The sequence below is a fragment of the Musa acuminata genome, chromosome BXJ3-9 (assembly GCF_036884655.1).
Source record: "Musa acuminata AAA Group cultivar baxijiao chromosome BXJ3-9, Cavendish_Baxijiao_AAA, whole genome shotgun sequence".
NCBI classification, from domain to species: Eukaryota; Viridiplantae; Streptophyta; class Magnoliopsida; order Zingiberales; family Musaceae; genus Musa; species Musa acuminata.
In genome coordinates this window covers 12,641,290-12,654,106 of record NC_088357.1, presented here as the reverse complement: position 1 = coordinate 12,654,106, position 12,817 = coordinate 12,641,290, and the positions used below count along the sequence as shown (strand labels likewise).

General features: G+C 42.0%; 2 protein-coding genes and 1 long non-coding RNA gene across 6 annotated transcripts; 1 reads left to right on the top strand and 2 right to left on the bottom strand.

Moving 5' to 3' along the window:
• Positions 1-449: 449 nt before the first annotated feature.
• On the bottom strand, positions 450-3,424 carry LOC135648925 (L-ascorbate oxidase homolog). Its single transcript, XM_065166949.1, has 3 exons — positions 2,942-3,424; positions 1,427-2,539; positions 450-1,349 (listed from the first exon to the last, which is right to left on the bottom strand). The coding sequence occupies exons 1-3, from the start codon at positions 3,211-3,213 to the stop codon at positions 1,052-1,054; spliced, it is 1,683 nt and encodes a 560-aa protein (XP_065023021.1). The 5' UTR covers positions 3,214-3,424; the 3' UTR covers positions 450-1,051.
• Positions 3,425-3,864: 440 nt separating this feature from the next.
• Positions 3,865-12,349, top strand: LOC135648926 (uncharacterized). 3 transcript variants are annotated; one of them, XR_010501137.1, is made up of 5 exons: positions 3,865-4,075; positions 7,241-9,890; positions 10,142-10,748; positions 10,828-11,325; positions 11,523-12,349. It is a non-coding gene; the product is annotated as an uncharacterized LOC135648926 (long non-coding RNA). The 3 variants fall into 3 exon arrangements; XR_010501136.1 differs by lacking the exon at positions 3,865-4,075 and adding an exon at positions 6,417-6,546 and having other exon boundaries at positions 6,621-9,890; XR_010501135.1 differs by lacking the exon at positions 3,865-4,075 and having other exon boundaries at positions 9,490-9,890; positions 10,142-10,576; positions 10,681-10,748.
• On the bottom strand, positions 5,484-11,127 carry LOC135648924 (leucine-rich repeat receptor protein kinase HPCA1-like). Of its 2 annotated transcripts, XM_065166947.1 has the most exons (19): positions 10,988-11,127; positions 10,416-10,539; positions 10,188-10,259; positions 9,801-9,875; positions 9,622-9,693; positions 9,334-9,495; positions 9,125-9,199; positions 8,964-9,035; positions 8,820-8,891; positions 8,667-8,735; positions 8,491-8,565; positions 8,324-8,395; positions 8,082-8,216; positions 7,528-7,997; positions 7,300-7,452; positions 6,914-7,053; positions 6,616-6,835; positions 6,306-6,541; positions 5,484-6,068 (listed from the first exon to the last, which is right to left on the bottom strand). In XM_065166947.1, exons 1-19 carry the CDS (start codon positions 11,064-11,066, stop codon positions 5,565-5,567), a joined length of 2,877 nt encoding a protein of 958 aa, XP_065023019.1. In that variant the 5' UTR covers positions 11,067-11,127; the 3' UTR covers positions 5,484-5,564. The 2 variants fall into 2 exon arrangements, with proteins under 2 accessions (XP_065023019.1, XP_065023020.1); XM_065166948.1 differs by lacking the exon at positions 9,125-9,199.
• Positions 12,350-12,817: the final 468 nt, after the last annotated feature.

Genomic DNA, 12,817 nt, shown 5'->3' with positions numbered 1-12,817 from the left:
AGTTCCAATCCTCATCAATAATAATTAATACTTTTTTCATAAGTTTGAAGGTTTTGTAACTTTATTCTAAATTTGTATTAGAGTTTGAGTGATTCTAAACGAAAATTAAGAAAGTTTTAAGACAAAAAAATTATTATTGACTCTAAAATTTTGATCTATATATTTTGAGAAAACCTGCTATGGTTGTGTTCAATTATTATTGAACAATGACAATAGAAAATGATGATGTATCATCCATCACTTTATTGTTATGCTTAATTATTTTGTCTCTCTAGTTGATACTAGTAGGCACTGGCAGACCGGTCTTTGGTGGACCAAATCCATGGCCCAAACCTTTGTGTTCTAAACAATGTGGGCTCAATAATGGCATTATATATATATATATATATATATATATATATATATATATATAATTTGAGTTTTCTTATTAATGGAGGAATATGATATGGTTCACTAATTAACTACTATAATTAATTAGTTCGGAGATAACCTAAGGCTGTCATAAATTATGCTTGGAGATTAATGCATCTCAAAGAACTTAGGTTAAGTCGTTGGTAAACTCTTCTATAAATAACATGACTCTCTTTATCTGTTTGTAATGTGAGTCAATACTTGGGTGCTACATTTACAATTAGAATAATAGGAACCACACATAAATAATCATTTGTTATTAATTAAGATATTAAATGTATTATTGTACAAGTAATTGGTCTAAGATTTGATTGATATGTGAACATCTTCTTAAGAAAATTATCTTTTTATTTTTAATAAAAATTATAAAACATGAACCTTAAGTAAATAATAATTTAGACCAATAAGATTGGTGAAATGCTGCAATAGCATTATCACAAACAGCCTTAAGGCACAGAAAAACCAAAAAACAAAAAAAACAAAAAAAATTAAATAAAATTTAAAAAAAAAGGCCCTTTGTGTTTAACAGCTCCTTCCCTTCTTGGCCTTCCTATGTGTACCATTTCGAGCTATCCTCTTCCCAACTTCCTTCTCCATGGACTTGAGAGGAACTTAGCATGCATAGACTGGCACAGGCGGCTCAAACGTAGGACGGCGGCCTCGGGAGATTGACGACGTCGCCACAGATCAGCGCCTTTTCCGGCATGTTGTACTCGTCCCTCAAGGATCTCGCCGGCGACAACACGCTGATGTAGAGCTGCTGCCCCAAGTAACGCCTCTCCCAGTGCTCCGACCGCAGGTTCCACATGCCGGCGTTGTCGAACGTCAGCATGATCGCCGACCACGACCGCTGGTACACCTGGATCGTGTGCCGGCTCACCGTGTCGAGAAGGTTGTAGGTTTTCCGGCTCTGCGGCGTCCACTTCCCGTGTCCCATTCTGCAACAACAGCATCAGTTGTGTCTGTGTGTTTGTTTGTGTGTGTTGGGTGGCGCAAGTACTGATCTGTAGCTCACCCGACGGGGAAGAAGGAGTAGCCGTCTAAATGGTAGGCTTGCATGCTCCGCTCGGGGTTCTCGAAGATGATCTCGATGAAGTTCCGGAAGGTGGCGTTCATGACGTTGGGCGCAATCTTGATGGGGGCGGTGGAGGCGGGCGGGTCGTCGCCGATGATGTTGTACTTGAACACCTTGTCGGCGATGCCGAAGTACTCGGCGAGCTTGAGCGGCGTGGCAGTGTCCTGGTGCGACACGGCGTTGAGCGCGTAGCGCCGCTTCCCGTTGACGTGCCCCACCGAGTTGACGAGCTTGATAGTGCGAGTGATGTCGATGCTGCCGTAGTGGTAGGAGCCCTGCGGGTTGGGGCGGGCGGCACTGGCGGTGAGGTTCCACCGGAAGGACCGCCACTGGTTGAACGACCAGGCCCAGCCGACGGGCGCCGCGGGAAGGTCCTGCGACGGCGGAGTGTTGGAGCCGGCGTACCGGATCAGGCCGGACGCCGTCAGCGTGTACTTGGTGAAGCGGGAGGAGGCGACCATGTAGTAGTCCTTGGGCGCCTGGGTAGCCTCGACGAGCGCAGAGAGGCACTGCCCGACGTGGATGTCGAGGGATTCGTACACGTTCTGCATGGTGTGGGAGCCGTCCATCTCGACGAGCTTCATGGAGTGGGACTGCATGCGGAAGTTGAGCGTCACCTTCATGCCGACGTTGCAGATGCGGTAGCGGTAGGTCTTGCCGGCCTCCATGGTGAAGAGCGGGGGATCGTCCTTGCCGGCAGAGTCCTTGCCGGAGCGGCCGTTGATGAGGACGCCAGCGGGGCGACCGATGGTGCGGCCGGAGTCGAGGAGCTTGGCGAGGATCTTGTGGCTCTTGGTGTACCAGTCGCCGATGAGGACGGTGTAGTCGTCGGCGGGGTCAGCGAAGGGGACGGGGATGAGGAGGCGGCTATTGACGCGGAGGCCGCCGAAGCCGCCGGCGGCCCGATGCATGCCCAGGCTGGGGAAGTAGACGAAGCTGCCGATCTGGTCCTTCACCTGGAAGTGGTAGGTGTAGTTTTGACCCGGCGGGACGGGGCAGTTGCTGCCCGCCGTGCCGTCCTGCCACGAGTTCTTCCTCTGCTGGATCCCATTCCTGCCATGCATATATAGGATACAACTGAGAAGAAGAAGAAGAATACGTCACCGACAAAGAAGTAGATATATGTCACATAATCCTTGGATTAGTCACAGTGACAAATTTTATTATATGATGTTAGAGCAGTACTTCACACACAAACACAAAACAAAAAGAACAATTCATGCATCAACACAAAATAAATGCTATCAACCCTCCTCAGTGGTTACATTTTTTCTCCTTTATGATACAAGATGAGGAATATGATGTTGTTCTCTTGTTCCAATATCAACAATATAAGATGTACTATAAGCAATATATTATTGCATCAGAAGAACAGTACATAGTAGTTTACGGGACCTGTATTCTCCGACCTATGTACATACAAATCAAAGCATGAAAAGGAAGTAGGGGACGAACCAGGTGAAGAGGAAGGGCTCATCCAGGTTGTTGAAGACGTTGACGACGATGTTGTTGTTGGTGGTGGAGTTGATATTGGGGCCGGGGAACTCTCCGTTGATGAGAATGGCCTGCTGAGGGATGCCCAGGGGGGAGATGGTGCCGTAGGTGACTTTCCACGTGAAGTAGATGTAGGGATCCTCGGCGCCGACGGCCGTGAGGCCGAGGAACGCGATGAACACCAGGAGCGGCGCCAGCAGCAGAGCCTCCCCCTCCTCCCTTCCTCTCCTCATGCTTCGAGAGAGCAGCGACGACAACCAATTCCGAGTCCTTCGTGGACGATCTGGTGGAGAAGATAACTCGTCTTCGGAACTCCGATGGAAGCCTCGGCGAGGGTGGGATTTATAGAGGCAGCAGCTGAGCGAAGGGCTTCCTGCGAACGCCCGTTCAACGGCTTAGTCTCCTTCACTCGTTCTCCGCGCTTGCCGTGTGGGAGAGGAGGAGGAGCGCGACAAGGGCGGGGAGAGATGGATTAGTGTCTTTCTTTAGGCATCGGTGGATCCGTGTTCTCACCGTGTCTGTACGAGAGAGAGAGAAGAGAGATAAGACAGTTACTGCTGGGTTCGAAATAAAGAGAGTTACAATTGGATAATTAATGAGTTATATGAAGTGCTCAAATCACCGAGTAAATAGATATAAATAATACTTGATTATTTTAGCACTTAACATAACATTAGTTATCCACTGTAATATTAATTAAACAGACATAAATAATAATCTTTATTACGATATTCAGATTAGTGTAGTATTTCGCAAGCAATACGTCTCGATGTACGACGTTATATGATGTTATGAGAATATATATATATATATATATATATATATATATATATATATATATCTTTATTACGATATATATATATACTTAAAAATCATAAACGAATGACTTCTACGGGGAGTTGGGCCGTTGGCGAAGACGACGACCCAAAGACCGCCGTCGCAGCCGGCGGACTGCGAAGGAGGGCAAGCATTCGCCGGTCTCCGAGGAGCCTGACGCCCTCCGCCGAGTGAAACGACCAGCCTCGAACTGGAGCCCATGCCCTTATCATCGACGCCCTCCTCACCCAATCCCTTATCTTCTTCTGCTGCTGCTTGGTGTGCTTTAAATTTTATGTTGTTTGTGTTACTTTCACTAAAATGGCATCTTTCATGATAGCTTCTACCTATAGAATAACTAATTGGGTTCCGTTCAGATATTTTAGCCAATAGACTAAGTCCACGGAACGATTACTCAGAGACTCAGAGATGTCGATGGGAGGAAATCTTCTGAGATCTCATCGTAGATCCTCTGCTGACACGTATAGATCTCTAGGGGTTGAGGGTGTGTTAGAGCGTCATAACGTTGACACGTATAGACGCACCTCTCCGTTGAGGGATTCAGTTATTCTCCTCTCCCCAAAACCCTCTCCCCAAATCCATATCTCCCCAAATCCATCAATCTGTGGGTCCTGTGAAAGGATAGGAAGAGAGGAGAAAGGGCACTTCTTCAGATATTGGATTAAAGACGATCGGATTAAAGACGGTCGGATTAAAGACGGTCGGATTAAAGACGGTCGGATTAAAGACGGTCGGATTAAAGACGGTGCTTGCAGTTATTTTGGATTAAAGACGGTGCTAAGCTTAGCAAATCAACGGGATTTCTGAACATATGACATCAAAAGGTACGCATCGTATAATTAGATCTATGCATTGATTTCAATCCTGGCATATAGGTTATTTCCGCATTATTGACATAGCATAATTACAGATCTTTATGCTTTCAATTGGTATCAGAGCATTGAAAACATAAGGATCTGTAATTATGCTATGTCAATAATGCGGAAATAACCTATATGCCAGGATTGAAATCAATGCATAGATCTAATTATACGATGCGTACCTTTTGATGTCATATGTTCAGAAATCCCGTTGATCTGCTAAGCACCGTCTTTAATCCAAAATATAGGTTATTTCCGCATTATTGACATAGCATAATTACAGATATTTATGCTTTCACTTTTACCTGCTAACCCTTAGAACATTGCAAGAGTGTGCTTGTTGGGTGGTTAGTATGTTGTGCTCTACTATCTATATATGCATCTTCTTTGTCAAGCACACACTCGTGTTTCTATTTGTGAATTGACATTTAGCGACGTCGAGTCCTTTCTTTTCTCACGATCGTCACTGTTTTTGTTTTTGTCTTTCGTCCATCTTGAATTCCTTATCTTTTATGTTATTTATGCTTTTCCTTATACCGCCTCAAATTTCCTCTTTTGAGGTTGCAATTGCTATAGTTGGTGGAAATCTTGGGAAACTTCATTGGAGAATTTGTTGAAATTACCGAAATGAATCATCAACTTTATTTGAACTAGTAAATCTTTTCTTGTTCGTAGCCAAGATATAGATAAAGAAGAGAACTTGCTATTCAGGCTCACGTATTCAAGCAAATATAGGGCAATGAAGCAAGAGAACACAGTCCGTGGTGTAAGTCTTTCATCACCTGAGAAATTTGCTTTCGATGATATTTCAACAATCCTACATTTCTTCAGAGAATATATACTGTCCAAATACAAAAGTATAAGATAATTGAAACACCGATCCTTTGTTATTTGGGCTCGGGTTTTGCTGAGAATGAGTATCCACCACTGTATTCGAAGGCATTACTGTTAACATCCTTTCTAGAAAGAGAAATGTAAGGATGGTGAGGAACACCTTTTGCAGTTCCAAAATCTGTAGCAGATGAAGATGCTGAATGTGAGTTTGTACTTAGATCATCAGCATGCAACATCATCTCGATTTCCTTCACGATATCGCTCATTGTTGGGCGGTCTCCAGCTGATTCTTCTAAACACCTCAAGGCCAACTCTGTGAACTTCTTGAAAGCTATGAGATGGATTGAATTCTGAATTACAGGATCCATTAACTCCTTTAAACCATATAGTTCCTCATCATTTGCATTTATTATCATCTTCACCTCACGAACAATGTACTTCCCCTTCTCAATTGGTTGCCTAGCAGTTATGAGCTCTAGCATCACCACTCCAAAGCTATAGACATCGCTTTTGTCTGTGAGCTGCTGTGTCATGTAGTATTCAGGATCAAGATAGCCCTGTAAAGATGAGCACAAGCTTTTATATAACAGTAGTGTTATGCTTCATGATATCTTGGAACTATAATCAGTGAATATTTTTTGCAGAGTAGATGAGTTACAGTCTCAAATTAAGAAATTGCTTTTTTATGACCAACTAAATTTTACTAGTAGTGATTCTCTAGGAAGTCATGATAAAAGAATATATGCTGGTGCATGGAAGCAATTCTCAGGCAGGTGGATAGAATAACTACTAACCAATGTTCCTTTTACTTGAGTTGAAACATGTCCCTTTTCATTGTCTGATGCTAACTTTGAGAGGCCAAAATCTGCAACTTTTGCATTTAAATTTTCATCCAGTAGGATGTTACTTGACTTAACATCCCTGTGAATAATTGGAGGATCAGCAAGTTCATGAAGATAAGCTAATCCTCTTGCTGAACCCAGTGCAATTCGAAGTCTCCTCCTCCAGTCTAGTAGTACCCCATTCTTTCCTGAGGTTGATGTTGTAGCAAGAAGGTTATAACAGAAAGAGCAGAGGGAATTTTTGGGGTACGGTTGAACATACCCGAGAGGCTTTCTCTTAGTGTTCCATTTGGTACAAATTCATATACCAGCATCTGCTCCCCTTGATCAAAGCAAAAACCTACTAGCCCTACCAAGTTTTTGTGATGAACCCTGGACAGCAACTCAATCTCTGTCTTGAATTCAAGTCCACCTTGCATTGATCCTTGCTGTGCTCTCTTGATTGCAACCGCTTGTCCTCCCGGAAGCATTCCTCTGTAGACCTGAGTAGATAGGTAAAAATGTCATCTGCATATGTCCTGTAATTAGAGAAGTTTGACATAGGATAGCCAATATGTTACCTTTCCATACCCTCCAGATCCAATTTCATTAGATACTGCAAAGTTATTGGTGCATTGTTTCAGTTCATCATAAGAAAACCATCGTGCTCCCTTCAGTTGTGGTGCATCACCACTTTCATCACCACTGCGTGCCCATGATGCTGAAATTACAAGATGAGTTGTAAATGATAGATGCTTTCCTGGTACTTTTCTTGGATGCAGACTGAAGCACTACCGACAGTCTCGGTTTAGCTAGTTTATTCAGTTATATTATATTTCTTGTATGTTTGTCTTAGAATCTAGCATGTATTCCTAGCCATGTATCAAAACTGATGATGGCACTTTCAGCATCCCCTTGTATCTGCAGAGTGCTTTTTATTTTGACAACTGGAATAAGGAACACTTACCAAAAGGTCTGCTTAGTTGAATGGCCCTTTGAGCATGTTTCCTTTGTCTCAAGGCATAGATTACTACAAGAAGAAGTCCAATAATCAGAAGGGCACAACCAACTGCTATTCCAATGATCAAGCCAATACTCAGTGCTGATTTTACTTCAGTGCCTAGAAATGACTTCTTTGGGTTAGTCTCGGCGATGATCTTGAATTATATATGTACACAAAGGATTGAAAGGTCACCTGGGAAAGGATATGGGGATGCAATGAAGTAGTAAGGTCCAAAAATTGGTGGAGGCTTGTAAGTTTGATTGCTCAAATCAAACCCAATCTGCAAAATTTCAGACCTGTTGAAGTACATTCCGCTGGGTGGGAAAAGTTTAACTTGGACCTGCAGATAAGAGTCACTGTTTATGAAGGGATTCTGAAGAAACACTGATCCAGGAGGAAGGCCAAGTTTTGTCCACAGGCTGCTTTCCAGTGATTGGAACAGTGTGTTGTTTGTCACATCTCGGAAACGAGGTGCCCTGAAGAACATCACTCCCTCAAATGGGTAGGCACAGCTGCAACTCTGAGGGCTGAGACTCTGGTCTTGGGGACACAAGTTTTCTACACAATTGGCAAGGCTGGTTGAGTAAGGTACTGCTGGCTTTTGTTGAAGACTACAAAAGTTCGTATTGGAGAGAGAATTGCACACAGGATTTCCTACGAGTCTGCAGTCAGTGATGGATTTAGGAAATGTTGCATAAACAGGTATGGTGAATGAAATGCACTGTAACTAAAATGACAAATATCACATTAGAGTTTTATTGTAGTTGGCTGTCAGTTTGACTCCGGTAAGATGATTATTTTTGAAATTCACAATTTGTAATTGCTGGCTGATGCTATCACCCATGTCAAGGGTACCATTGAATTCATTGTCATCAAGTATCCTGTGAAAAGTTGACAATAATAGTTATGTCAGACTGAGTGAGAATTTCCTTTTCTTTTTTGTATGGATTCCTTCTTTCTCTGGTTCGTGATTTTTCATGACACTTACACTTGCTGTAATTGAGGAAAGCCGAACAGCTTTTGTGGTACTTCTCCATAAAGTCCTCCAGATTCTATCACTCTGGATAACAGGCAGCAAGGAAGCTTTGGTGAAATTGCAAACTTGTTGACTAAATTACTTGCTTCATAGCGACAATGGGTACCCATTGAACTTACAGAGCTGTCAGAGATTGTAGCTCCGAGAACCAAGCGGGGCTCTCTGAGGGATCAAATGTGTTATTGCTTAAATCTCTGAAGATCATGTCAATGTCTTGCCATTTACAGCTTGTTCAGGTAATAAAACAAAAATAGATTTGCAAGAAAGCATTTGCAGAAGTTGGATGAGCTCTTACACATAGTTGAGGTTATCTATCCCAGTCAGATTTGGCATTGGACCAGTTAACTTGTTATTTGCTAGGTTTCTGAAAGAGATGAAAGCAGGGAGTAGGTGCAACTATTTTATAAGAGTGCTGCATGTGAAGACTACACGATATGATGTATCTTACAGTTCGTTGATGCGCGTGAGATTGTTAATATTGGAAGGAACTGTGCCACCTAGAGCATTCCTGTCCAATCGACTGTCAAAAAACGAAGAAATTAGTTACTGAAGCAGAGCATTGAAAATTTTTGTCTGGTTGGTGGGCACTTACAGAACCTCAAGTGTTTGAACTAGTCCTATGGAAGCTGGAATTTCTCCAGTAAATTTGTTCCCATCGAAAAGCCTGCCCGTGTAGAATGATCAGGAGTCATGGTAGATGTGGAGTTACCAGATTTAGCAGAAGTAATGCAAGATGGGAAAACAGCAGCTTACACATGTAGCAATGTCATGTCAGAACTAAAAAGATATTCAGGGATGGAACCTGATAATTGATTCTTATTGAAGTGGCTGTTCAGTGCAGGATGCAGACGAATCATTCATTAGAAAGCAAATAATACAAAATTTCATCTGTCAATTCATTTAATCTGCAATACTAAATCTAATTTTGACTTATTTTTGTACTTTTTAGAAATATGACTTACAAATGCTTTGTGTGGACAAGCTGGTCCAAGCCTGGTGATGTTTTGGTAGAGATTGGAAGAGACCCACTCAACTGATTGTCTGCAACATCAAACCAGTAAAGATTGGAAAGCTTACCCAGGGAAGCTGGGATGCTACCAGTGAACTGGTTTGAGTTAAGAGCCCTGGTGAGAAGATAAAACTATCAGTGGTGAGAATTCAGATGCTTTATGGATGTGTTAAATTTTCTAGCTTGAAGACTCTGCGTTCTAAAGGTGAACTGATTTGTGATTATTGAAATCAATCCTTACAAATATGAGAGGTTTACTAGAGATCCTAGTTCATCTGGGATGTTCCCACTGAAGCTGCACCCTGCCAAGATCCTGCGAAGTGGTGCATAATGTAGAGCAGTTCAGAAGCATTACATGATGAATACCTGAGAATCTTTTGAAGCAAATGGGTGATTGTCGCGACAAGACTTCTGCCTTACAGGGTGGTAATCTTCCTCAGGTTCGCAATATTTGGAGGGAGTGGACCACCGAGCTCACTATTATAGGATAGATCCCTGCAAAAGCTATTTGTAAGTTCCTTCTTTATATTTCTCAGATCATATCTTGCTGCTTTAGTTTGTAAATCATAACTTTGACTGTTATATCAGTATGTGCTTAGTAAATGTGGAATCTAATAGATAATGAATTTTTTTGGTTAATAACATAGTACAGACGCTGTTTAGAACCTTAATGGAATGCATGCTTGATCTAGTAGATGCTTGATTGAAGAGGCCAATTATGAATTGTTATGAACCCTTACTGGTTATCTACCTGGAATCAGGCAAACTGCTCAAAGAACCAATACTTGAGTTTGAAAGTGAACTTACAAGGTCTTCAGTTCACCAAGCTGCCCGATGTCACCACTCAGTGTACCTTTGATGCCCATGGTTGACAGTCTCCTGAAATATGCAGAAGTCAAGTAGAGAATTAAGATAACAAAAACCAAAAAACAAGTTCAAAGAGGGGTTCTTTAGTGCTCATGTTTGACAGTCTCCTGAAATCATGTGGAGAATTGTGATAATTGAAACAAAAGATTGTTCAGAAGAGAGGCTTACAGGACTGTCACTCTGGAATTGCTGCAACCTATTCCTTCCCATGGTGTTCCACAAGGATCATCCGACTTTCCCCAGTTTGGAGGTGTGTTCTGCCACTGACTCATCAATGAACGCAGAGCAGCAGCTGAAAGTCGTAGCAGAATAGCTTCTTAAGTCAAAAGGTACAAACATAAGACATCTGCTAAGCATACAAGAAATCTTTAATCAGATCCAATAGTCAAGTGTCTGATCCTTGCTGAGAATTGTTCCTTGAATTTTCTGTTAGAAGCTCTATAAGTATTTGTGACCAAGAAGGCAAGAACTATTGGAGCATGCAAAATACTACATGCAATGGTGAGTTTTTCCTGCTCACTAGAAACATGAAGTTGGAATTTTTTTTTTGGTGAGTTGAGAAGATCCTTTGTTCTTGCAGACAGGTTTGCGAAACAGAATAGCAATAACAAAGCTCAGCACTCTCAGGGGAACACTAAAACTACTACAGATGTTAGCCCAAGAAGAATGGATCTCCCTCTTCTCTGCATTCTGTTTTCCTGATCCTAGAAAGAGGAGAGATAAACACAAGGAGTACATACCATCTTGGGGATTTGTGCTTCCTGAACTGGATCCTAAACTGACAAGGAAAACAGATAGGGTGAAGATGAGGGTTCCCATCTCAGTCTGGCCTAGTATAGATGAAACTCCACCTCTTGCCAGACACAGTGATCAGCTCAGCCTGGTATTAGAAGCCATATTTTCTTGAAGTTAGTCTGCACAGGAGCCAACAACTGACTTGCCTGCCATGATTCTCCTCATCATAAGATCTTGAAGCTGGCAAAAGATCCTTTTGCCAAAAGCTGTGCCTTCTCTTCAAAGTCAGTCAACCTTGGATGACCTCGTGAAACCATTGATTCCAGAATGTCCATTGCAAGAGGTAAGATGGCATTCTTTTGGCTTCAAGTGGTGTTAATGGAAAGAGTTGTTGTGTGGTTTGTGGACCCTCGCCATGCCTTCTCTTCTACTCTTCTTAGCACTCAGTTATGTTCCCACCAACTTTCTGAACTCACTAGTTATAACCATGCATGTGTATTGTGTATGATCTAAAAAGTGAGATGGTTTCATTCTTTGCAGGTAAGCAACTTATCATGTGCAAAACACAATCATTTGTTGGATGTAGAGGAGGACGAGCTCAATTGTCACAGCATTATCGGGGCCCTAGTTGGTGTTCTTTTTGACAACCGTAAGGACTCAGTCACTGGCAACCTTGGCGGATGGTAGAACTCATAATTATCATTTTGTGCATTTTGTTCTTTCCATATAACTCGTAATTATCATTAGGCAATCTCAGCTACGAGGACATCACACAATCAGCTGTGATGATGAGAGAGGCTACTCTTAGGCATAATCTTGGCTCAAATATAACCAGGAGACATAAACTCCCCTGGTCTTCTAAGAGAGGCAACAAGGCTCAAGCTTTGCTTCTACTCAGGCTGACTGATAGCAGTGGAAGTGACCTGAAGTTGCAGTTGTCACATATCCCAAGTCTTGGATGGGCAAGGGTGCTTCTGCTGTTAGATTGCATGAACAGAGACAAAGCCAACCACAGTGGAGGGCGCTTGAGAAAGGAAGGGGTACAATTTTGAAATCTCAAACTCAGACAAAGAAAAAGAGGATCAAACAAAACACAGTCATATGAAAGACCATTAGTGGAAAGTAATTAGGATGTCAAAAACAAGATAACACTTGTGATAGTATATATATATATATTCTTTTCTTTGAATTTGGGACTTTGCTTTGAGTTTAATTTAAGATTTTTATATTTAGATATTAAAGATTAACTAACTTTATAGAGAAGACACTACCGAGAATGGTGCTTTAGCTTAGAATGTAAAGAATGTATCATTGATTTGTACAGCAAACACTAAAGATTTGGATTGGTGACATTATGACAAACTTCTTGGACAAGTCTACTAACGAGATATTATGTTTGTATGGGGGTGTTCAGCAATTGGTAGAGAGAGAAGTGCATCTTTTGTGGTGTTTAAGCAGCAAAAGGTGGAGTAATACAATTCTCGAACATGGTTCTGCAGAGGAGGTGTTTCCCTTGCATGGCCCCCACACAGCTCAGTGGTGGCCCTCTCAACCTCATCAGCTTTGGGAGAGGAGATGAATGTGGGCATGTCTGCTGCACACTGCCCCCTTGAATTCAATACTGGTATGATGTTGCCATGAATCCAAATGCATGAAGGTATCATTGTATGAAATTGATGTAAAGATAAGGCTCGACAATTCATTCAATTGCCTCAATAAATAACTCAATTTAAAAGTCATGTATTTGTTCTCTAAATTTAAGACTAGCTATTTTTGTATCTATCTTGCTTATAGTTATTGTCTATCAATTGACAATCATTCGAGTGTTAAAAAGT